The following is a 24,040-nucleotide window of genomic DNA, read 5'->3' as shown; positions in this document are numbered from 1 at the left end:
ATGCAAAGCCAAGTCTAAAGGTAGGGGTGAGTGTGTGTGTGTGTGTGTGTGTGTGTGTGTGTGTGTGTGTGTGTGTGTGTGTGTGTGTGTGTGTGTGTGTGTGTGTGTGTGTGTGTGTGTGTGTGTGTGTGTGTGTGTGTGTGTGTGTGTGTGTGTGTGTGTGTGTGTGTGTGTGGTCACACCTTCTCCTCTCCTGGAATCTGAGTGTCTTTAGTATGTCTTTAGCTCCTGCATTTCTAGCCAGTAGAGTATCTATTCTGCTCTAAAGGCTGGGACCATAACTTCCTGTGGACAAGGACCTGATTCTGCTTCCAGCACAGTCTTGGCCACTGGAGAGGGGAAATAGGGTTTGTGTTCCTCAGCGCCCAGTCCTCCCTCCGGGCATGGTCAGCAGCTTCCTCGGCTGGGCTGGGGTGGTTAGGAGCTGTGGCTCTGCTGGCCTGGGTCACCATGTTCTTGTCACCTAGCTGCTGGGATGTATCAGGTCCCCATACTTCCTCCCTCTTCCTGGGAAACTGAGAGAGGACCTGCACAAATATAAGTGGTCAGTGAGCCTAGTCCCCGGGCACCGCACACTTGGCTCTCACCGGGACAGAGGAGGGGCCGAGAGAGCCCAGCCTCCGTGTCCTTGACCCATCTCCATGGTGGGCTGGTAAGGGAGAAGACAGGCCCGGCCCTGGCTCTCAGGATGCAGAGGCTGCTGGGAGCTTAAGCCCGGACTGCCCCAATCTGAGTTGTTGAGGCTTGTTCCTTTTCCTCATCTGGAGTCTCCCCTCTTCTGCACGGCTCCCCGGCCCGGTGTCCCTCTCTGCTTCCCCATTTCCTCAGTTCCTCCTCTCTCAGCAGGCTGACCCCCTCAGCCTGCTCTTCCCACCGCGGTGCGGGAGCAGCGGTTTTGACCTGACTTGAAGTGGTGTGGTGCGCTGCGGTTCCCATGCTGGGCGCCTCCTCCCCTCCCTCGCTCCCGTGAGCTATGCAGGGGCTGGGGGGCTGTACTTGATGCCATCAGGGCTTGGGCGTGGGTCCAGCCCGGGCAGTTGTGGACATCCATGTGGTTCTTCTGGTGCCTTTGCTGCCCAGTGCTGAGGCTTGGGGTCCCACACCTCAGCCGCTCCTGAGGCGCTGGAGAGGCGGGTGTCCTTTTCCAGGACACCCACCCTTCATGACAGCAGAGCCCCTCCACAGGCTGGTCTGGTCTTTGGAGAACTGAGGCAGCCCCAAGGAGGAGCTCCCTAGCCTGCGGCCCTCACCAGCGGGTGATGGCCTCACTTGCGGACTCGGAAGCAGTAGGCAAGAGTTTCGCGTGGCGGTGGGATGGGGACAGTCAACATGTGCCATGGCACCCCCGGACGGGTGAGGAGGCGCTGCCTGCGGCGTCTCCCTTGGAGGAAGGGCTGGCGGGAGGGAGGAGCGCCACATGCGGTGTGAAGCAAGCAGGAGAGCTGCCAGCACCTCAGAGGGCTCGGCCGGCTGGGTTCAGGGTCACGATCGATCGTCTGCTTCCTGCTCTAAGGAGGGGCGCTGCCCTACAGCCCAGAGGCGGCCCCCCCACAGCCTCTCCTCCCTGCCCCCTGGTTCCGGGGGCGGCAGGAGGAGCCTCACGTGGGCTTTGGTTTCAGTGGGCCAGGTGAACTACCCGAAGGTCGCAGACAGCTCTTCCTTTGACGAGGACAGCAGTGACGCCTTGTCCCCCGAGCAGCCTGCCAGCCAGGAGTCCCAGAGCTCAGTGCCATCACCCCTGGAGGCCCGACTCAGTGAGCCACTGCCCAGTGCCACCTCCGTGTCCCCCACTCAGGTGAGGGGAGCCACTTCGCGACGCTTCCCCTCCTGCTAGGGCTGTGCTGCTGTGCGTCCTGAGCCAGGTGGGGCCCTGTGCCGGGGCTCGAGTGCCCAGCAGTGAGCAGGGAGGGCGCTGTCAGCATTGGCCCCTAATTCTGCAGCCTGAGCCCATTGAGAGAACCCTGGGCCAGGTGCCCAGGTGCCCAGTCGGCAGCTCCCTGGCCTACCCACCTTCGTTTGCTCCACTGGTCTGAGTGCACTCATCTCAACAAAGGGGCTGTGACCTCTCCTTCCTCTCCACGGCCCTTTCCCTCATTAGCCCGTCTCGCCTTGCGCTCGTCCCCCGTGGGCACTGGCCGTCTGGTGTGGGTAGCAGGGCACACTCCCCTGCGCGCCGTCCTCACTTCCTCCTCCCCTCCAGGTTCTCCCTCCACTCCCAGTGGGCGCAGATTCTGGAGAAGCACCTTTCCTGGGGGAGCAGCCTCCCCGGCCTCCCCGGCCTCCCAGCCTCACCAACGGGACCGCTGTCCCCACCGCCAAACCCGCCCCTGCGCTCATTAAGGTATGGCCTGACGCCACCACCACCCCCTCCCCCCGCGTGCCAGGGCTTCATTCTAGCATCACTTGGGGCGCATCTGCGAGTACGTGTGTGCACGTGTGTGTGTGCACATGTGTATGCGCTGTCTGGCGTTTTCCTGAAGCCCCTGGGATTCAGTCACCGAGACTGCAGCGCGTACTGTCTCCAGCCCACAGCGCCTCCGGCGCCCTGCCCTGGACGCCTCACGGTAGACGTGCACTCCCGCACGGCTTTCCATGCGGACAGCGCGGCATGCGGGCACACCGCACCCGGCCCAGGGCCGGACCCTGCCCTCATGCATCTGCCCGCTCCGCCACTGCCTCAGGCTACTGATGGGGAACGCGGAAGGGACGTGTCTAGGGTCATGTAGGCCAGGTCACGCAGCTGGCCCTTGGGGCGATGTGTTCATTCTCCCCCCCAAGGCCTTGACCTGAGCCAGGAGGAAGGGTTTGTGGTGTTGGCGTGGTGGGCACCGCCAGGCTTGGTGGCCTTGTGTACAAAAGGGTTTGGTGTTAAACTTGGCAGTGCAGGTGCTGGTGCCAGGGCCCCTGTGCCCCTCGGCCCTGCCACCTTCCTGGATCTGTGCTGCCTGAGCCCTGAATGCCTAGCCCCCTGCCTCGCCTTTGCCCCTTCTGCTCTCTAGGTGCCCTTTCCACACAAAGCGGGCACCAGCTTGGTCACCCCAGCTCCTCTGCTTTAGCCCTGAATCTCAGGGGCAGCAAAGGCCACAGCCCAGGAGCCCGTCCGGTGCTTGTCCTCTGGCCTTCACCAAGCCCTTGACTGTCCCTCCGTGCTGCTCCCTGATGTCCTCCTGGGTCTGAGGGAGTCTCCCTCTCCATGGGCCTCTGGCAGCGCCCCTCTTGACCCTGGGATACCTTAGGGTATCTTCCTAACTGCCCCGGCATGCCACAGCTCCCCCCCACACACACCTACACCTTCACACTCGCTGGGGTCACACTGGGCATCTCTTGACCTCCATGTGTCTGGAAGCACGCTCTGCCCATCGCTGCACCTTGCTGGTGTTCTCATCTCCTATGGGTGGCCACCCTGGTGCCAGCAGCAGACCGAGCGCTGTCCCTCCTCAGTCCTGGCCTCCCTGTGCTCCTGCAGCCCTGCTGGGTATTTTGCACCGCTCCTCCCGCGTCCCCTGGGAGGGGGCAGCTCTTGGCCCTCCCCTCCCCCCAGCCTGGCTCAGGCAGGAGGTGCATGCGCTTGGTATTCTCAACAGATGCCCTGTCCCTGCGCACCTAGCGCCTCAGTGCCGCACGCCCTCATTGGGCCTCCCCTACGGGTCAGCCTGCCCACACCTTCCTTTTGGTCCCTGTGGCCACTTGCTTGGGATCCCAGCGGGACCTGCAGTGTCCTCTGCCCTTCGGTCACTGCTCAGCCGGCTCCAGCTGCCCGCAGTGGTGCTGGGCCTGTGCACAGGAGTGGCCTTCCTCCAGTTACTCTCCCTCGTGCCAAGGACAGCTCCTGCAGGTGCCCACTGAGCGCTTGCGCTTAGCCTGGGTCCTGATTCTATAGGCCCCGAGGTGATGCTTGAGGAGCTCTGGCGGGTGGGGGGGTGGGGGGTACGTTTGGGGCATAAATAGGTCAATATCAAGGTCACCATGCAACCTTGGGCCAGCAGCCTCTCTGAGTGTACTCCCTCACTCTCAAGTTCCAGGTGACGGTTCCTGGCCCGGCGGGATGCTTGGGAGGTTGCGGGTGCTCTGAGCGGGCCTGTCCGCTGTGGCTGACGCCCCAAGAAGCGGTCACGGTTTTCACCTTATTTCTCACTGCTTGAGCCGCTGTGCTGCTCCTTGGACAGCTCAAAGGCCTTCCAGGCTGGCGGCTCTGGTGGAAGTGCTGGAACCAGCCTGTTTCCTGCTCTTTCTGGTTCGCTGTGGGCCCAGAGAAGCCTCTGCGACTGTGGGGTGCAGTCCAGTGAGGGGGGGGTGAACTTGGCTCAGAGCTGGGCTGACCCCTGTGGGGTGACTCTTTAGGCGCCATCTCTTGTGTCCTCAGCAAAGCCAACCCAAGTCTGCCAGCGAGAAGTCGCAGCGCAGCAAGAAGGCCAAGGAGCTGAAGCCCAAGGTGAAGAAGCTCAAGTACCACCAGTACATCCCCCCCGACCAGAAGCAGGACAAGGGCGCGCCTGCCATGGACTCCTCCTACGCCAAGATCCTGCAGCAGCAGCAGCTCTTCCTGCAGCTGCAGATCCTCAACCAGCAGCAGCAGCAGCAGCACTACAACTACCAGGCCATCCTGCCTGCCCCTCCCAAGTAGGTGCCTGGCAAGCTGCGTTGGGTGTGGGGCCCGGGGCCCGCAGGAGGGCATGCGCCTGCGCAGGTGAGGGAGAGGCCGGCACTCACGCCTGCCTTTCTTCCCCAGACCTGCGGGTGAGGCTCTGGGAGGCAGCGTGCCCCCGCCTGCCCGTGCCCTCTCAAGCACCACTAGCAACTCCAGTTCGGGGACCCCAGGGCCTGGGGGACTGTCTCGTCAGAACAGCACCCCGCTGACTAGCAAGCCGGGAAACCTGCCAGCCAACCTGGACGACATGAAGGTCAGTGGCCAGCGCCTCCCCCTGGCAGTCCCAGGCCCCCAGTTGGGGCGCCGTGCCTGGGTCCAGGTCTGGGGATCCAGGCACCTGCTCTGGGACCTGTCCGGCTGTGGTCCTAGCAACACCAAACTCATTGTGGGTCCGCTGGCCTGGCCGGCTCACCGCGCCTCATTCCTCCTCACGCACGTGCTGTGCGGTGTGAGGGCAGGGTGGCACCCCAAGGAGTGAGTGGTGTCCCCAAGGCTGCAGCTGGCCTAGCGTGAGATGCCTGCGCTTGCTGGCTGCATCTGGCCTCTCCGGTACAGGCTGTGGGAAGAATGGCCCACGTGGCCCACGTTTAGGGCCCAGACAGGGATGTGGCTGGGGTCAGGGAGCGCTGCGTGTCCACGTGTTTTCTCTGATGCAGTCAGGATGCAGTGGACCAAAGCCTCCCTCCAGAGCCTGTGCTCAGGCCAGGGAGGCCCCTCCCAAGGCAGGGCTCCCAGCGCTGTGTGGCCATCAGCCTGGGTGGAAGTCCTGTCCCAGCCACTCACTCCTGTCATCTCCAGGTAGCTTTCTTGTTCCCTCATCTGTAGAATTCAGGAGTCAGTGGCCGGTGGTCTGCTGGGGGCTGGGGGAGTCGGTGGGGGGTGGACGTGAGGGGGTGGCAGGCTGGGTCTTGTGGCGTTGATGTCGGGGGGGGGTTGGGAGGGGAGGCTGGCGTGCCGCCGCCCCGCTGCTGCCCAGCACTGACGGCCGCTGCCCTCGCTGCCCACCCCCACAGGTGGCAGAGCTGAAGCAGGAACTGAAGTTGAGGTCCCTGCCCGTCTCGGGCACCAAGACAGAGCTGATTGAGCGCCTGCGCGCCTACCAAGACCAAGCTGCTGCCCCCAAGGCCCCCGCGCCTGCGCCCGCGCCCGTCCTGTCCACGGCCGGGGAGGTGGTGGTGGCCTTCCCCACGGCCCGGCTCGGCTCGGGGCCGGCGCTCGTGGCGGCAGGCCTGGCCCCCGCCGAGGTGGTGGTGGCCACGGTGAGCAGCAATGGCGTGGTGAAGTTCGGCAGCACGGGCTCCACACCCCCGGTCTCTCCCACGCCCTCAGAGCGCTCGCTGCTCAGCACGGGCGACGAGAACTCCACGCCCGGAGACGCCTTCAGTGAGATGGTGACGTCGCCCCTGACCCAGCTCACCCTGCAGGCCTCACCCCTGCAGATCCTGGTGAAGGAGGAGGGGGCGCGCTGCACGCCCTGCTGCCTGAGCCCGGGCGCCAGGGCCGAGCTGGAGGGGCTGGACAAGGACCAGATGCTGCAGGAGAAGGACAAGCAGATCGAGGAGCTGACGCGCATGCTGCGGCAGAAGCAGCAGCTGGTGGAGCTGCTGCGGCTGCAGCTGGAGCAGGAGAAACGCGCCCAGCAGCCCGCCTGCGCCCCGGCCCTGCCCGCCGCCCCTGTGAAGCAGGAGGGCGGCTTCCCCAGCTGCCCGCTGAGCCACCAGCCCCAGGGGGCTGCACACCCCTTCGGCGCCAGCCTGGCAGCCCCCGCGGCCGGCCACGGAGACGGCCGCGCTGTGGTGGTGAAGCAGGAGGCTCCGGGGCCCCCGCTGCTCCGGGGCCCCCAAGGGGGCGGTCTCCTCAGGGGCGTCACCCCTCCAGCCATCCTCACCGACTCCTCGGGGACCCACCTCATCCTCACTGTGACCAATAAGAGCGTAGACAGCCCCAGCCTGCCCGGCGGGAGCCCCTGCCAGGTAATGGGGGGGGAGGGAGGTGTGGAAGGGGTGCGTGCAGGGAGAGGCTTCCTCATGGAACAGCAGCCCGTGATCAATCGATCGATTGGGAGGACAAGACTTGGGAGAGGCGGGGCCTGATCGGGACGGTGGCCCCAGGAAGGAGCTGATGGCAGAGCGCATGTGCACTTGGCCATGGCCAGGACCCCAGCGTACCACTGCCTGTGGGGTCGGTCCACTGGGCCGCTGCCGGGCGTGTAACAGTGGAGCGTAGTGCAATACAGTGCAGCGCCGCCAGCCTCGCCGCCCGGACCCCAGCGAGGCCTGAACCAGGCAGCCCTGAACAGACTCAGCCCTCAGCGCCCCTCCATGTGTCGTGTGTACCCCACTGCAAAGAGCCATCCCCCACCCAGTACCCCTGCGGCTGGAAGGCAGGAGGCGGGGAGGCGCCAACACTCCCTGGGCCGCCGGCCTGGCCCTGCCCCTGACCTGCCGTCCTCTTGCCCTCCACGCAGTCCTCCACGCAGCCCTCGTCCCAGCCGGGCTCGCCGGCCCCCGGCCCATCTGCCCAGATGGACCTAGAGCCCCCTCCTCAGCCCCCCTTTGGACCCCCTGCTTCCCTGCTGAAGAAGGAGCCGCCTGGCTATGAGGAGGCTGTGACCCAGCATCCCAAACACCAGGTGAGGGGGGGCAGGGCAGCAGGCGGTGCCTGGGCCAGGCGGGGCCCTGCGCTGGACTTGCACGTATGTTCTTTTCTCTTTCTATCCCTCAGGAGAACGGCTCCTCCAGCCAGCAGATGGATGACCTGTTCGACATTCTGATTCAGAGCGGAGGTAACTTCCATCCCCGCTGCCCCCAGCTGCTCCCCAGCCCTGGACGGTTTGCTGCTGCCCGCGCCGAGGGCTGGGGGAGGCCTGAGCACAAGTGTGGCCGGCAGGGGGGCTGGCATGTGGAGCGGCGGAGATGGCGCCCAGAGCCGCTACTCGGAAGCAGATGGGGACAGGGGCGCAGCCTCGGGTGAGGTAGACTGGGTGACACTTGGAGAGGTTTGGCTCCAGGCAGGAGGTGGACATTGTCGGCAGCCAGATTGGCAGTGGAGCCCAGGCCTGTGGTGCTGGGGAGTGAGGGCGGAGCGGAGGCAACAGGGCGGGAGCAGCAGAGGAATGAGGTCAGGCCCTGGTGCAGCTGCCCCGGCTGCTGTGAAGACCCACTGAGGTTGCCCACCCAGGCTGGAAGCTCAGGAAAGATCCAGAACTGATCTTTGAGAACACTGAGATTCTTAAAGGGGGGGAGGGGCGGGGGGAAGGAGAGGTGAGTGCTGCCTGTTCCTGGAGAGAGAGAGAGAGAGAAGAGAGAGAAGAGAGAGAGCACGTGTGCTGCAGATAGTGTAAAAGGGGCGGGGGGGGGGTGGGAATGGCTTACCCAGAGGGCCGGAGCACACCTAGCTTCTCTATAATTAAAAAAATTATTGTAGTAAAGCATGGTATTTGAACCTAGGACCTCACGCTTGCCAGCTTGCTTGGCTGGTGATCTATTGCTTGAACCTACAGCCCTGTTTTTTTGCTGGTTATTTTGGGGATGGAGTCTCACGGGCTTGGGCTGCCCTAGAACCACCATCATCTAGATTTTAGCCTCATTAGTAGTTAGGATATAGTGTCACGGGCACCTAGCTGCCATTTTGTTCTGAAGTGTACCATTAATTGGCATTTAGCACCTCAGTGTTGTGTGACCATCACCACCATTTACTTCTAGAACATTTTCATCATCCCAAACTGCACTATTCACTAGACGAACTCCTTCCCTTCCATTCTTTTTTCTTGTGTGTGTGTGTGTGTGTGTGTGTGTGTGTGCACGCATTTGCATGCCTGCCTGCATTCCAGCCAGTGGCAGTCCATGCCAGTCCTGGGGCTTGAACTCAGGGCCTAGGCATTGTCCTTGAGTTCTGTTTTTGTTTTTTTAACTGAAAGCTAGCTTTTTGCTAGTTTTACTTCCGGTTTTCTGGTGGTTAATTGGCAGTCTGAGTCTCATGGATTTTCCTGCTAGGGCTGGCTTTGAACTGCAATCATCAGATTTTAGCCTCCTGAACAGCTAGCGTTACAGGCATGAGCCACTAATGCCTGCCTGTGATTTTGACCACTCTAGGGAACCCATGTCAGTAGAAATCAAGCAGTGTATAACATGATTGGCTTGTTTTACTTAGTGTACTTACTTATTCTCAGTGTTCTCCCATTTTTATGCCAATGCTGTCATGGCTATCATGAGTGAAGAAATCTTGCACTGTTGCTTTCAATTCTTCAGAGTATATATACCTGGATATGGACTGCCTGGACTCTGAAGGTTTTTTTTTCTTTTTTTTGGGGGGGGGTCCAGTCATGAGGCCTGAACCCTGGGCCTGGGCACTGTCCCTCGGCTCTTCAGTCAAAGCAAGCACTCTACCACTTGAGTCACAGTGCCACTTCCAGCTTTTTCTGCTTATGTGGTGCTGAGGAATTGAAACCAGGACCTTATGCATGCAAGGCAAGCGCTCTACCACTGAGCCACCTTCCCAGCCTGTAAAAAAAAATTTTTAAGCCCTTGTTTTTCCAAAGTCACACCATTTTACATTCTAACCAACATCTGTACAAGCATCCCAATTTTACCGGTTTTGGTACTGGGGGTCAAACCCAGGCCTTATGTGCTGACAGTACCCTGGGCCTCGCCCACACTTTCTGTTTTGGAAGTAGCTTGTGGTTTTGGGTGCATTTTTTTTTTTTTTTTTTTTTTTTTGTCAGTCGTGGGGCTTGAACTCTGGGCCTGGGCGCTGTCCCTCAGCTCTTCAGCTCAAGGCGAACGCTCTACCACTTGAGCCACAGCGCCACTTCCGGTTTTCTGGTGGTTTATTGGAGATAGGAGTCTCACGGTCTCTCCTGCCCGGGCTGGCTTTGAACCGCGATCCTCAGATCTCAGCCTCCTGAGTAGCTAGGATTACAGGCGTAAGCCACCAGCGCCCAGCTGGGTACATTCTTTTTGTGTGCTGAGGATCATTTGTGTATCTGCTTTAGAGAAGATGTCAAATTTCCTGTTTGTTTTTTAACTCTTCCTTGGTGAGTTTTGGTTTTCTGCATATTCTGGACATTAATCCTTTATCAAACACATGATTTGCAGTTTTTTCCTAGAGGAATCTTTTCACTCTGGTTGTCTTTTGGTGCCCCAAACTCTGTGTGTGTGTATATGTATGTATGTACACACTAGGCAAGAACTCTTCTGAGTCCCAGTCCAGGTTTAGATTTTGGTATTAATTCGGTGGTGCAGCCAAGAAACAAGGGGCACATCTGATGTCATCAAGATTTCCCACCCTCCGAATTTCACTGTTCCTGCTGTAGTTGGGCGTCCCTGCGGTGGGGGGGGGGGGGGGGGGGAGGGAGAGGCCTCTGGTCATCTTGTGCTGGGTCTAGGCCTGGCTTCTGACCCTTCAACTTCTCCTTGGCAGAAATTTCCGCAGATTTCAAGGAGCCACCCTCGCTTCCAGGGAAGAACCCGCCCTCAGCAGCAAGCTGTGGGTCCCCGCTGACAGTGCAGCCCTCCCCTCCCACCAAGCTCCCCCAGGCTGCCCTGCCTCCGCCAGGCTCCCCTGCCCTCCCCGGGCGTCTGGAGGACTTCCTGGAGAGCAGCACAGGGTTGCCCCTGCTGACCAGCGGGCATGATGGGCCGGAGCCTCTCTCTCTCATTGATGACCTCCACAGCCAGATGCTGAGCAGCTCTGCCATCCTGGACCACCCCCCCTCTCCCATGGACACCTCCGATTTGCACTTTGCTGCTGAGCCCAGCAGCGGCCTGGGCCTGGACCTGGCCGACGGCCATCTAGACAGCATGGACTGGCTGGAGCTGTCCTCGGGCGGCCCTGTGCTCAGCCTGGCTCCCCTCAGCACCACAGCCCCCAGCCTCTTCTCCACGGACTTCCTCGACGGGCACGACTTGCAGCTGCACTGGGATTCCTGCTTGTAGCCCCGACTCCAGCTGACGCCCGTGTGGCTGTGAGCGTTGACAATCACAGCCCCTGCTCCTCCCGTCCTGCGAGGCGGGCAGAGGGCAGAAACTGCCCAGCAGCACCCGTCCCCCCAGCGGGTGTGGCCAGAGCCAGCTTAATTCGACCTCCTTTTGTGAGGTCAGAGGTGCACAGCTGGCTGCAGCGCGGCAGAGGCAGGGTCAGGGTCAGCTCCCCTCCCTCCCACCCTCCCTCCCCTGAGCTGCCAGGGAGGACATAGGCCCTGACTCTGCCTCCCACGGCTTCCCGAGAGGGAGCGCCCGCCATTGTAGTGTCTTGGTGTAGAGTGACCATTTAGCGGTTGGTGGCAAAGGACTTGTGTACAGGTGTATATACCTCTCTACTCCACACAACACCTACGCACGCTCCCTCCCGCTCTCACACAGGCCTGGGCTGCGCTGCGGCTACCCAGGCCCAGCTCACATGTGCTTGATGTGCCCACACCCCCCACGGCCTGTGCCTCGCCTGCCCCTTAGTGCCACGAGGGCAGAGGTGCTCCCCCCCCCCACATTCCATCCCACCGCTTCACCGCAGCCGGTGTGACCCTGGGTGAGGGCGCAGGGCAGTCGCCAGGGCGCACCGAAATCAGGGGTGGGGCCAAGGTGAGGACGCTGTGTGAATGTTCTAAAATAAAAAACCCAAACACCAACTTGTCTGGTACCGCCCAGCGACTCAAATCCCAACTCTGGCTGGCCGTGGCAGGAACAGATGGGATGCGCTCTCACAAAGACTGTTTATTTACAAGCCACAAAGGTCAGGAGGCTTTGACCCCGCGAGCCACTGCCTCCCCGCGCCTCAGCAGACAGCAAGGCTGCATGCAGCTCTCGGCTCCTCACCAGTCGTTTGATTGGCAAGAGCAAGAGCGCGCAGCCGGCTCCAAGGTCGAGGTTTCCTTAAGGTCTGGGCCCCAAGCCTGCACCCGGAGCAGCAGCTGAGCAGCTGGCCACCTTCTGCTCTGGCCAACAGCATGAGCTTGGAGCGGGGGACTCCACCCCATCTAGAGGGCCTAGACCACTCCAGACTTGCTCCAGAGCAGACCTGGGCTAAGCAGGGCAGCTCCCCCTCTTGTTGGGAGCGGGGTGCTGCTGGGCAGCCGACGGCTAGAGGAGGCTGTGCCCGGGCAGCTGGGAAAGCATCAGCCATCGATGTCCCAGCTGAAAAGGTGGTGCTTCACCAGCATGTCCTGAACCCCCTCCTTCAGCGGCTGCTTGTCCTCCTGCACGTGACAGCCCTTCTTCAGTCTCGGCTGATACTGCACTCAGAAGAGGCACCCCAAGGCCTCAGGTGTGCCCCCACCCCGTGCCCCATGAAGGCAGAGCTGTACACACCTCTCTCTTGGTGGGGAGCTCCCAGTCCTGGGAGAGGCTGAAGGCGAAGCAGCAGAGGACTCTGGGAAGGGAGAGGGAGGCTCAGGTGGCCCCGGGCCTGTGTCTTGACGAGTGCCCCCCCCACCCCCACCCCCCGTCCTGGGTCCCGAAGAGCCACCCGCCAGCCCAGCGCTGGGTCCTCACCGGAGCTCACACTTGATCTGGACCCAGCCGGGGCTGCGCAGGAAGGACCAGGGCTGGTACCACTTCTCCACGGTGGGCAGGCTGGAGCAGAGGACCTCGAGCCACAGGTGCAGCACCTGCTCACTGGGGACAGGCTGGGAGGAGGGCGGGCCCGGCCCCGCAGCTCCTGACCTGCCTCCGCGGCTCCGGGCACCACTTCATCACCCCCTTTACACTTACTTGAGCCCCACACAGATCAGCGAGCGGAGCTTGACGTCCATTTGTGCGTGCGCCGCGTCGTGGCTCACGTTCACAGACTGCACGGCCTGGGGAGGGCGAGGCTGTCACGGGTGCCCCTCCGGGTGCCCCACGGGTGCCCCTCCGGGTGCCCGGGAGGCGCCGAGGGCGGGCGGGGAGGCTCTGCTTACCCGGTAGAGCAGCTCCTCTGGGGTCAGGACTTTGCCATCTTCATCCAACCTGAGGGGACCAAAGCTCCAGCACTGCCTGGGGTGCTGGCCACTGTGGCCTCCCTCCCTGCACGGGTCCTGCCGGGTGGGCGGGCGGGCGGGCGGGCAGTTACCTGTACGTCTTACAGAGCACCAGGCGGGAATACACGGAGTCGAAGTCTCTCTCCACCTCCCGGCCTGCAGCCTGTGACAGACGGGACACGGCCAGTGTGGGGCCTGCGCAAAGCCAGGGCCAACCGAGCACACGGAGCCGGAAGGGCCTGAGGGGCTCTGCGGGCCGAGGCTGCAGGAGTCCGAGGAATCGTGACTCACCTCCTCAATGAACAGCCAGGGGTGACAGGCGCCCCCCAGCAGGGATGGCTTCTTCAGCCCGTGTTCAAACAGAGCCTTGAGGGCGGGGCAGAGGGTCCCGCGTACGAGGTCTGTGACCCCCTCGGTGACAGAGTCGTCCCCTGCAATGGAGTACTGCCAGCAGAAAGGGGTCTCAGAGACCCTGGCCCCACACCTGCAGTCGGCTGCCCTTCCCCACCCCCAAGGCCATGCCGCGCGGCAGGACTCAGGCGGGCCGGGGCCGTGGCAGGGGCTGAGGCAGGCGTGGCTGCGGGGCAGCCCGGCCCGCCTGGTGCCCTCTTACCTCTTTGCTCCGTTCATCCAGGACCTCCACGAACTTGGCTGGAAACCAGCCTGTGGGAGGAGACGGCCGTGTGTGTGTGTGGGGGCAGTGGCTGTCCAAGGCCCCCTCCCCGCCAAGAGTGAGGACAGGCCGAGGGGGACGGGCGGGGGGCCCTCACCTCGCAGGCCATTCAGCTCGCCCACCCAGCAGTGCTCGTCCTTCTGAGACACGATCTGCGGAGGCGGGCAGAGCAGAGCTCGGCTCAGGGCCCTGTGGGCGCCGCAGCTGGGCCGAGCCCCCGGGGAGGGGCAGGCGGGGACCCACACACCGTGATGATGTCGTTTTTGCGGAAGCCCAGCTCATCGTCGTCGTGTCGCTCGAAGTCAAGCAGGGCCTTGGCCCGGCGCCGGTGGCTGCGCAAGCAGGCCACGTAGTTCTCGTGGTCCCGCTGGTGGCTCTCCATACTGTAGTCTGGGGTCAGCTCCTGCCGGAGAGGACGGAAAGCCCCGGGCAGGGAGGCCTCAGCGGCAGGCGGGGCTGGGGAGGAGGGGAGCCTGGCGCCGGGCGGGGCTGAGCGCTCACCATGCTACAGTTCTTGGGGTCTGTGCACTGGAAATGGCGCGCCACGCGCAGGATGGCCTCGCGCAGGTCGGCCACCAGTTCTGTCTGCTTGATGTTCTTGGCCTTGAGGGCCTCCAGGTCGTCCTCCCCTGGGAGACGCAGAGAGCTGGGGTACCGGCCCGTCCTGCCCCGGCCCGAGGAGGGAGGGCAGCTAGCAGGCAAGCGGTGGCACTCACCGAAAAGCAGGGAGGAGATGGCGGACTTCCGGCGCTGCGCCCTGCGCTTGACGACCTGCAGGCGGGCGGGGAGGTTGGCAGGGAGGCGCCAGGCAGCCACGGGGGGTGGGGGGTGGGGGAGGGGGCAGAAACAGCTCGGGGCTGGCGCTGCACGACACTGAGGGCCGGGTCGCCCTCCGTGCCCATGCCAGGCCCTGGGTGTGCCAGCGTGGGGTGCGAGGGTGCCAGAGCCTTGGCACCCCTTCCTCGTTCGGTCTACCTGGGAGAGGCTGGGGTTGGTGCCGGCCCCCAGGAGCGGGCCCTGGTCTGCGAGGAGGTAGGCCAGGTGCTTGCGGCGCTGCGTCTCCACCGCCACGGCCGTGAGGGAGCCGGCCAGCCGCATGGCCTCCCCCAGCAGCAGCTCCGCGTCCCCCAGCTGCGTGGGGATGTCGGCCAGCGTGTTGAAGATGGAGGCCGAGTTCTCTGACTGGATCAGCTCCTCTTCCTGGCCACAGAGGGCAGGAGTGGGGGTTGGCACCTGGCACCGTCTCCAGAGAGCAATGCTCTCTGGTCTAAACATTGGGTTTAGGAGCAAGTTCTGCTCTGGGCCCGGGAAAACACTGTCCATCTCCCCCACCTCCCCCCGAGACAGACACACAGACAAACAGGCACACCCTTCTGCAGCGACCAGGACTCAGGCCACACTATTCTGGTCTAGGATGGAGCAAGGTGGACAGGAAGGTGACACGCCCGTGCCCTTTGCCCACCGCTGCCACCCTCAGGCCCACCCCGAGGAGGCTGCCAGGGCTGGCGCGGAGCTCCGGCTCTTGCTGAGGCCGGGCGCTGGGAGGAGGGCCTGGGCGCACCTTGAGGCGCAGCATGCCCAGCGTGGCCTGGAACAGCACCAGGGAGCCATCGTAGAAAAACAGGTCCCAGATGCGCAGCAGCAGCTTGATGTGCACCACGCTGGCGAAGGCCGTGAGGAACCAGTGCAGCGTGATCAGGGACAGCTCTGCGAACAGACATCAGGGCCGCTGGAGACTGGAGCCAGCCTGGCAGTGGGCCGTCTGCCACCTCCTGGAGAGCAGCAAGAGGGGAGCAGGACCCGGGGGATTCTGGGGGCCATGGGCATCGCAGACCCTCGGGCCTGTGCCCGCAGCCTCGCTATCCGCCCCGCTGTCCAGAGGCCTCAGAGTTCCATCCATCAGCAGCCCCAGACCCCTGGGCTCAGGAAGGGGGCTGGCCGGGCCTTGCCTATGTCGTGCTCCTGGAGAAGCTTGTCCAAGCGAGGCAGGTACTGGACGATGAGATGGCGCAGGACCCGCTGGTCGGTCTGGACGCCCAGCAGGGTGGTGCTGAAGTAGGAGGCAGGGAGCAGGTCCTCGATGATGGCACACATCATCCAGAAAGCGTCCTCCTCCTCCAGGAACAGCAGGAGGCAGGCGGCTACCTGGCAGGGCAGAGGCGGCCTGAGCACGAGGTCAGAGCCTGCGAGCGCACACTAATTGGGCTGCTGCCCATGGCTTGCCTCGGGCCAGCCCCCCAGGCCCTGCCTGACAGAAGCAGCTGCCCTGACCCCTTGTGGACCCCAGGCCCAACCCCACACCCCATCCTACTGCCCTGGGGAGCAAAGTCACCCCCCCCATGGTGGCACCCCTGGCAAGCTCACCATGCCTGTGCCCTGGCAGTAGCCGATTTCCGGGTAGAGCCAGGCCAGTGCCCGGAGGACTCTGCGCAGGCGCGGCACCCCGATGCTGTTCACCGTGGCGAAGCAGGCATTGCTGGGCATTGTCCGAAGTAGGTCCTTCTCAATCTGTCAGGTATCCGCACCGACCCCACAGGCCCCATGAGATGCAGCTGCAGACCCCAGGGCCTGCCTGTCCCCAGAGAGTGCTCCCCACGCAGGTGCGTCCATCACCTGCTCCCTTCCCGAGTGCGCATGTGCGTGACCAGTGCGTAGAGTAAGCGCAGGTGGCCAAGGCCCGAGCCATGCTTAAAATCCCACTGACCCTACTGAGACCCAAATCTGTGTTCTCAAGCTTCTAGACGATTCTCCCTGTGCCCACGAAGGACCCAGGAGGGAGCAAGACTCCTCCAGGATTAGGAGCCCAACACGGGCAGCTCCTTCAGGCCAGGCTGGGCCTCACCTGCTTGGCAGCGATGGTCTCATCGTTGGAGCTGTTCTTCACCGTCTCCCGGTAGGTCAGCTCCGAGCTCCTCTTCTTCTGCAGCGCCCCCGACAGCCGCATCCACAACTGAGGAGCAGCTGCAGGACTAAGCCGCTGCTCTCGCCCCCAGGGCCCCATGGGAGTCCCTGTGGGTCCCTGTGGGTCTGTATGGCCCCTGTGGTGCCTATGACCCTGTGAGTCCCTGTGGCCTCTGTGAGTCCTTGTGTTCAGTCCCCTGGGTCCGGGTGGCCCTGTGGGTCCCTGTGCTCCCAGTGGCCCCGCTTGCGCCCTGGGGCGTCTCACCTGTGGCCTCATGCCATGTGGAATGCCGGCCAGAACCAGGGAGCGGAGCTTGTCAGAGCGCGGGAGGGAGACGGCGATCTTGTCCCACGTGAGGTCCCCCACATCGTGGTTGTGGGTGAACTCCAGGTGGGCCTGCCACCGCAGCCTCTGCGGGGCGTCGTCCTCCAGGGGCGCTCCCGCCAGCCGGGTGTGCCCAGGCTCTGCGCCTTCAGCCCGGAGAGAGTGGAGGGGGAGGTGCCGCACCTCAACCACAGCCACGGCTCCCCACGGCTCCCCACGGCTCCGAACCCAAACCCTTCTGTGCTGAGACCTGAATCCTGGCCCAGCCCCCCACCCCACCCCGTGCCCCCACAAGTCATCTCGCATCCAGAAACTGCACCTCCAGGTCCAGGAGCTCAGGCCTGAACCTCCCCCTTCCCAGCCCCCTACATTCATTGCGTGGCCCGCACACAGCTTTTGTCCTTGCTCTGAGCGCCAGCGGCACCTCCAGGTTGCACCAGCGCTGTGGGTTTTGTTCTAAATTCATCCTTTTCTATACTTTTTCTCTAATTGAACATTATTATTTTATTACCATGAAGTTCAGTAAAGTTTTTCACAAGACCCAAACCAGCCATCTCCATGAGTCCAAACGGCAGCAGAGCAGAGCGCTGGCGCTGGGCGCGGGGGGGGGGGGGGGGGGGGGGCGGGGGGGGGCGCGCAGGGGGCCGGTCGGGCCTGCTCAGCACCAGCGTTAGCCAGGACGCACATCTCACCTGCCTGCTCCACCCGGAAGCCAAACTCATCATAGCAGAACTCCAGCTCCTCTGCCAACTCCTCCGGCTAGAACCAGTATTGGAAAGGAAGAAGGTCATCGAGCCCCAGGCCGGGAACCACTTTCCAAAAAGATGCCACCCACATGGCTGGCTGGTAGATTTTACCCAGATCAAAGACTACGCTTCCCCGGGCCTCTGACGTCACTGCACATGTCACACACCAGGTCTGTGGGAAGGCAGCAGGCCGCCGCTTTACCTGTGTGGGCTTGGCCAGGATCTCCTGGGGCCGCATGCTTGGAGTCAGGGCTGAGAAGGGGCCACTGGCAGACGGCGCGGGGCTTCCTACAACCCGCAGGACAGAGAGAGGACAGTCAGGAAAACATACAGAGACAGAAGTTAGCCGGCCCTCCCCTTCCAGGAGCACCGCCACCCAAGGGAATGGGGCAGGAGGGGAAGGGAATAAAAGAAACCACGAAAAGCGGGCACGCTACTGGAAAGGGGGCAGCACCATGTTCAACATGTGCCCAAACGGGACTCCTGGCGATTCCCCTCCTTGGGTTGGAGAGAGGGAGGCTGGGACTAGAGTAAAGAGTTTCTTTCAGTCACTTCTGACAGCCTGAAGCCCGTCATCCCGTCTCCACGCTTTCATCTTGAAAGTTCCTTACAAAACGCAGAAGCCAGCGCCCCCTAGCTTCTGGTACCTGACATGGTGCTGTGCACCCTGCGGCAGACCCCGCAGATCCCCACGGAGAGCTCACGGTCCTGATCTCTGACAGTGGGGTGGCTCCCCAGGCCTCATCTGCTCGGGAACCATCTGTCCTGCAGGAGAGCAAAGGCGGATGCCACAGCAGCCTCTCCCCAGGAGGGGCCTCCCAGAAGAAAGGAAAAGTCACACTCCCGTTTGTAAACCTGGACATTTGTCTGTTTATTGTCCAGTCCTGTTTTTTTTTTTTTTTTTTTTTGTCAGTCATGGGGCTCAAACTCTGGGTCTGGACGCTGTCTCTAAGAATTTCAGCTCAAGACGGGTGCTCTACCACTTGAGCCACAGTACCACTTCTGGTTTTCTGGTGGTTAGAGATGAGTCTCATGGACTTTCCTGCCCAGGCTGGCTTTGATCCATGATTCTCAGATCTCAGCCTCCTGAGTAGCTAGGATTACAGGTGTGAGCCACGGGCACCTGGCTTTTTTTTTTTTTTTTTCCAGATGACAAAAGGGATACGAAGAGGGGATTTCAAAGAAAAAGCCTCCAATTTCAAGCATTTTGTTTGAGAGGATGCACTCTGAAGAGCGTACAGAACTAATGTTCTTGGCTCTGAGACCCAAGCAAGGAGAATCAGACATACACTGCACACAGTTGTTTCTTAAAACACATTGGGGCCGTTTCCCTGAACTGAAATGTTTTAGTTTGGTGATGCCAGATATAAAACTCGGAGCTTCAAACACACTAGGTAATACTCCATCACTCAGCCACACCCCCACCCAAAGGGTACACATGCCTTTGGTCTCTGTGATGCCAGGGCCGGTGCCAGCACCTCACACACACCACACCTGCTGAAGGCCAAGTTAGAAATTAAAACCATCTAAATCTTTTCCATCACTCACTTACAGCCTTGTCCCTACAGCTCTGTCCCTCCCTCTTTTGTCCTCTTATTTAAAAAACCAAGGACTCAACAATAAGACTAACAGCCTGATTAAAAAACAGACAAGAGGTCAGAATAGACATTTCCTCAAAGAAGAGATGTGCAAGGACAATAGTAGGTAAAAAGCTACTAGAAGCCGGGTACCAGTGGCTCACACCTGTAATCCCAGCTACTCAGGAGGCTGAGATCTGAGGCTTGCAGTTCAAAGCCACCCTGTGCAGGAAAGTCTGTGAAACTTTTTTTGTGTGTGTGTGTCGGTCGTGGGGCCTGCACTCTAGGCCTGGGCGCTGTCCTTCAGCTCTTCAGCTCAAGGCTAGTGCTCTACCACTTGAGCCACAGCACCACTTCCGGCCTTTTCTGCTTATGTGGTGCTAAGAAATGGAACTCAGGGCCTGATGCATACAAGGCAAGCACTCGATCACTGAGCCACCTTCCCAGCCCCTCTGTGAGACTCTATCTCCAGTAAACTAATCAGAAAAAGCTGGAAGCTATGCTGTGGCTCAACTGGTAGAGTGCTAGCCTGGAGCAACAAAGCAGCTCAGGAACTGTGTCCAAGCCGAGTTCAAGTCCCAGGATAAACATAAAAATAACAACGTAGAGGGGCTGGAAGGTGGCTCAGTGGTAGAGTGCTTGCCTTGCATGCATGAGGCCCTGGGTTCCATTCCTTAGCACCACATAAGCAGAAAAAGCTGGAAGTGGTGCTGTGGCTCAAGTGATAGAGCGTTAGCCTTAAGCTAAAGAACTGAGGGACAGCGCCCAGGCCCAGAGTTGAGGCCACATGACTGACAAAAAATAAATAAAAATTAAAAAAAAAAAAAACAACTAGATAGATAGATAGACAGACAGACAAATGGCACCAAAAAGCTGGAAGTGGAGTTGTGGTTCCCGCCACAGCCCAGGTCCTGAGTTGAAGACCCAGGACTGGCACATAGACATAAAAAAGAATTATACCTCAATCTTTAAAAATAGGAAAAAAATCATCAAGGAGGGGCATCTTCAATCTTTTAGTTCTTATTTCTAATCCTGCCTCACAGAAGCTGGAACTAGGCTGTCTTTTCTGAATACTAAATCTCTGACTTCTATGTCTAGATAAGGGCTTTGACTCTACAAAATGAATGTGGGAAATAGAGAGGCGCTGTGGCAGGAAGCCTGAGCACAACCCCCCCCGAGGACAAAGCGCCAACCTGGCTCTGCCAGCTACCAGTGCTGGCACTAGGGATTCTGGGTAAATGAGAAGGATTAATTCAGTATGAAAAGAGGAAGAGAAATCAAACAACCAGTTCCATGAAAGAAACATGACCCTTAATAAAAAGCATATGTTGATGATTTGGGCCCTGGACAGTGGGATAAAAGTCATATGAAATTGCTGATACTCATCTGTAACAGCCTATAAGACATCATTGGATGATTCAGCATAACATGTCAGAGCTGAGGCGACGAGAAAGATTTCTCATTACCCATGACCCCAAAGATGACACTTTGGAAGGGCAGATGCAAAGCAAGGAGACCGGGTGTCTTGAAATGGAGGCAGTGAAGAATTTCTGCTGTGGAGGACAGAGGCTGCACACACACACACACACGTCTGCCCTCCAGCCCATTCAGCAATGACTGTGCACTCTGGGCTGGGTTCCAAGGGCTGCAACGCAAGAGTGAGAAAGAGGCCGGCCTTACACTGAGTAGAGTCAGACAAGAAAGAAAACCAGATGGTGAGGACAGCAGTTGTATGAGAAATCACGCAAGGCAAAGTTAAAGGGAGGATAGCAGGGGTGCTCCAAACAGAGAACCATACGCCACGTGGTCAGAGCGAAGATTAGCAGGGAGAGACCAGGTCCTGGGCCAGCTGCAGGAGGGAGACCAGTGGTGGCAGCAGCCAAGCAGCTCGGGTGAGCTTGGCTGGGGCAGGGAGAAGATGGGGAGGGACAGGGATTACAGGAGGCACCGCAGAGAGGCGCAGGGAGAAGGGTCCCTGGATTATTTTCAATAAGCTGGAAATCAGAGGGTCCTGGTGGCCACACCTGCCCGCACACAGAGGCGCCACTGCGCTGCGCGGGTGGAACGGGATGTGGACTTTGCTCGGGTGGGAGCACAGAGAAGTGGCAGACGTGGCACACGTGACCCACTTGCTTCCTCCGTGTGCACTCCTCATCCTCACGGCTCGCCCAGGCAGGAGGCAGAGGGGGCACTGTCAGGCTGGGCCAGCGGGCCCTTCTGCCTCCAGTCGTTATGGAAACTTCTAGAAAGCAGCCGTCTGGAGTTGGCAGGAGCCGTTAGCCACGTCACCTCTCACTGGCTGCCTGCTTTTGTCAAAGGGTACAGAGACAGGCTGACACTTGGAAAAACCATGGAAATGCAGACACTTTGAACTGCTCAGAAGGAAAGGCAAAAATGGGAAGCAGAGGTCACAAGTCCTCAGATGGCCTCCAAGATGTCCCTTCTTCCCGGGCCAATTCCTTGGTAGACAGTTTGTTCACCAGGGTGTGCTTTTCAGTGTGCGGTGGCAGCTGTGCAGGGTCACACGCACTCCAGTGTGGCTTCCAGTCCAATCTATGTTGCTTGATGACATAGTAAGGCAGCTCCTGTCAGACAGGTGGCTTTCTGCAGGCATTTTTCATTCAAGGCTGGAGCTCTACCACTTGGGCCACAATTCCACTATCCATTTTTTGGTGGATACTTGGAGATAAAAAGTCTCATGGACTTTCCTGACCACACAGACTTTGAAACTAAATCCTCAGATCTCAGCCTCCTAAGTGGCTAGAATTATAGATGTAAGTCACTAATGTTCTGTCTAAATGATCTTTTTTTTTAATGAAGCATTTATGAGGACACTAAGGTATCTTATAAAATTGAAACAGCTGGACATCTAAGATGGTCTTGCTTTTTTATGTTATTTTCTTTGACAAAGCACTTCGGATCAAGACTGTTTCAGAGTTCAGACTTTCTCAGATATTTGATATTTGACTCTATTGGGTAAGCATCCCCAATCTAAAATCCAAAGAACTCCAAAATCCAAACTTTTTTTTGTTGTTGTTGGTCATGGGGCTTGAACTCTGGGCCTGGGCGCTGTCCCTTAGCTCTTCAGCTCAAGGCCGGCATTCTACCACTTGAGCTACAGCTCCACTTCCAGTTTTTGGTGGTTAACTGGAGATAAGTCTCACGGACTTTCCTGCCTGGGCTGGCTTTGAACCATGATCCTCAGATTTCAGCCTCCTGAGTAGCTAGGATTATAGGTGTGAGCCACCAGCTCCTGGCCAAAATCCAAACTTTTTTTTTTTTTTAAGACTCTGGCACTAAAAAGGTCGTAGATTTTAGAGCATTTTGGACTTCAGCTTAGGACTGCTCAATCAGTAACTATATCACAAAAGAAAACCTGTATATAAGCCAGGCACCAGTGTCTCATGCCTGTAATCCTAGCTACTCAGGAGGCTGAGATCTGAGGATCACGGTTCAAAGCCAGCCCAGGCAGGAAAGTCCATGAGACTCTTGTCTCCAATTACCCACCAGAAAATCAGAAGTGACGTTGTGCCTCAAGTGGCAGAGCGCTCACCTTGAGCTGAAGAGCTCAGGGACAGTGCCCAGGCCCAGAGTTCAAGCCCCACGACTGACCAAAAAAAAAAAAAAAAAAAAAAATCTGTATACAAATATTCACAGCAGCTTTATTTATTGTCAAAATAAATGAATCAAGTCCATCAGTTGATGGAATGAACAGCAACATGAAGTGTGTCCATAAATGGAATATTACTCAGCATAAAAAGGAATGGAGCCTTAGCTGGGTGTAGGTGGCTCACGCCTGTATTCCTAGTTAGTTAGAAGGCTGAGACTTGAGGATCCTGGTTCAAAGCCAGCCCTGGCACAAAAATTCCCATGAGACTCTTATCTTTAATTAACCTTTCAAAAGCTGGAAGTGGCACTTGGGCTCAAAGGGATACAGTGCTAGCTTTGAGCAAAAGAGCTCAGGGACAGTGCCCAAGCCTTGAGTTCAAATCCCATGATAGACCCAAAAAAAAAAAAAAAAAAGGCACACCTTGAAAACAGGATGTTACTGTTCACAACAGCCAAGACATGGAAACAACCTAGATGCCGCACTACAGATGAGTGGATCCAACAATTGTGGTACTTGTATATAATGGAATACTATGCAGCCATTAGAAAGGACAAAATAATGGCATTCATAGGGAAATGGATGAAACTAGAGCAAATAATTTTGAGCCAGGTAAGCCAAGAGCAAAGAGACAAACGGCACATGGTCTCTCTGACATGTGGATGCTAAAGCTAAAATGCAAGGAAATATGACAAACGAAACAGTGTAATATCTGAGTTGCCCTGCAGCCCTGTTTGTTTGGGAGGGGAGGGGGGAATATGTTTGCAGATGGGTCTTTTGCTCACTAGATTCATGCACTAATTCAAACCAAAATGATAGGTTAGTTTAAACAGCTACTATAAGGCAGACTGTAACTCCATTGGCCACCTGTGTTGGCCTGACGTGACTATGCAATCTTTTGTGTGTGTTGCCAACCCATTGGCTACCTGCGTGTGGCCAGGCTTGACTGCATGGATTTTGCCTTTAAAAACCCTAGCTTGTGGGCCGTTCGGGGTCTGTGCTGCGTATCTGGCCTGTCAGCTATCCATTTCTCCAATAAATTCATCTTTTTGCATGAGGCTGTCTCTGAATGGTGGACTCTCTTCCTCATAACAAACAGGATCTGAGAAACAAAGGGCTTCTACTCATTTTGTCATATCATTGCTGAATGACTCCATGTTCCTGACCACATATATGGTATATATATGCACGTGACTGAGGGAAGCTAGGAAGACGACACAGGATCAGAGGGAAACAGGAAAAGATACAACAGAGGGGCCTATCAGCTGCACTGGACATTGATGAAAATGAACTAAGCAACTCAAAGGCAGTGATGGGAGGGAAGGAATGAGGGCAAAAGCGGGAACAGCTTATATTAAGCAAAAGGAAAAGAAATGTAATTATCACCTGGTGTGAAAGAAATAGTTGTATTGTCAAAGCTCATAGAATTCACAAACTGTATAGACCATGATAATGACACTTTGCCTTGTGAAGGTTAAAATGTGTTTGTGACTTTAAGTATCACTATCTCACAATATTGTGAAATAAGTGAAATTTATGTAATCACCTAATCTCAATTATAAAAAAAAATAGGATGCTAGACAAAAAGCAAACTAGGCTATCTAGACAA

At 58.7% G+C, this 24,040-nt stretch overlaps 2 protein-coding genes across 5 annotated transcripts in view; one reads left to right on the top strand and one right to left on the bottom strand.

Moving 5' to 3' along the window:
- The window catches only part of Mrtfa (myocardin related transcription factor A), a 101,662-nt gene extending 90,389 nt beyond the window's left edge, over positions 1–11,273 (top strand). For both annotated transcript variants that reach the window (XM_069999602.1, XM_069999601.1), the window contains exons 6-13: positions 1,620–1,795; positions 2,201–2,341; positions 4,364–4,620; positions 4,730–4,901; positions 5,662–6,621; positions 7,116–7,280; positions 7,373–7,433; positions 10,070–11,273. In XM_069999602.1, the coding sequence (XP_069855703.1) occupies positions 1,620–1,795; positions 2,201–2,341; positions 4,364–4,620; positions 4,730–4,901; positions 5,662–6,621; positions 7,116–7,280; positions 7,373–7,433; positions 10,070–10,584 (2,447 nt within the window). In that variant the 3' untranslated portion in view covers positions 10,585–11,273. The remainder of the gene's footprint in view (positions 1–1,619; positions 1,796–2,200; positions 2,342–4,363; positions 4,621–4,729; positions 4,902–5,661; positions 6,622–7,115; positions 7,281–7,372; positions 7,434–10,069) is intronic.
- A 67-nt stretch (positions 11,274–11,340) lies between these two features.
- Positions 11,341–24,040, bottom strand: part of Sgsm3 (small G protein signaling modulator 3) — a 28,048-nt gene continuing 15,348 nt past the window's right edge. For 2 of the 3 annotated variants that reach the window (XM_069999604.1, XM_069999606.1), the window contains exons 2-22: positions 17,895–18,012; positions 17,450–17,535; positions 17,194–17,260; positions 16,442–16,647; positions 16,118–16,225; positions 15,640–15,783; positions 15,225–15,420; positions 14,837–14,982; positions 14,251–14,475; positions 13,992–14,046; positions 13,777–13,904; positions 13,523–13,678; positions 13,373–13,427; positions 13,216–13,265; positions 12,894–13,046; positions 12,695–12,765; positions 12,543–12,591; positions 12,355–12,440; positions 12,136–12,258; positions 11,953–12,013; positions 11,341–11,840 (exon numbers count right to left, since the gene is read on the bottom strand). In XM_069999604.1, the coding sequence (XP_069855705.1) occupies positions 11,760–11,840; positions 11,953–12,013; positions 12,136–12,258; positions 12,355–12,440; positions 12,543–12,591; positions 12,695–12,765; positions 12,894–13,046; positions 13,216–13,265; positions 13,373–13,427; positions 13,523–13,678; positions 13,777–13,904; positions 13,992–14,046; positions 14,251–14,475; positions 14,837–14,982; positions 15,225–15,420; positions 15,640–15,783; positions 16,118–16,225; positions 16,442–16,647; positions 17,194–17,260; positions 17,450–17,535; positions 17,895–17,901 (2,253 nt within the window). In that variant the 5' untranslated portion in view covers positions 17,902–18,012 and the 3' untranslated portion in view covers positions 11,341–11,759. The remainder of the gene's footprint in view (positions 11,841–11,952; positions 12,014–12,135; positions 12,259–12,354; positions 12,441–12,542; positions 12,592–12,694; positions 12,766–12,893; positions 13,047–13,215; positions 13,266–13,372; positions 13,428–13,522; positions 13,679–13,776; positions 13,905–13,991; positions 14,047–14,250; positions 14,476–14,836; positions 14,983–15,224; positions 15,421–15,639; positions 15,784–16,117; positions 16,226–16,441; positions 16,648–17,193; positions 17,261–17,449; positions 17,536–17,894; positions 18,013–24,040) is intronic. The other variant, XM_069999605.1, reaches the window with a different exon arrangement.

This window comes from Dipodomys merriami, unplaced genomic scaffold (genome assembly GCF_024711535.1).
Source record: "Dipodomys merriami isolate MVZ:Mamm:240054 unplaced genomic scaffold, mDipMer1.0.p SCAF_55, whole genome shotgun sequence".
Classification (NCBI taxonomy): Eukaryota; Metazoa; Chordata; class Mammalia; order Rodentia; family Heteromyidae; genus Dipodomys; species Dipodomys merriami.
The sequence above is the reverse complement of the archived record's forward strand: the minus strand, read 5'-3'. Positions and strand labels throughout refer to the sequence as shown.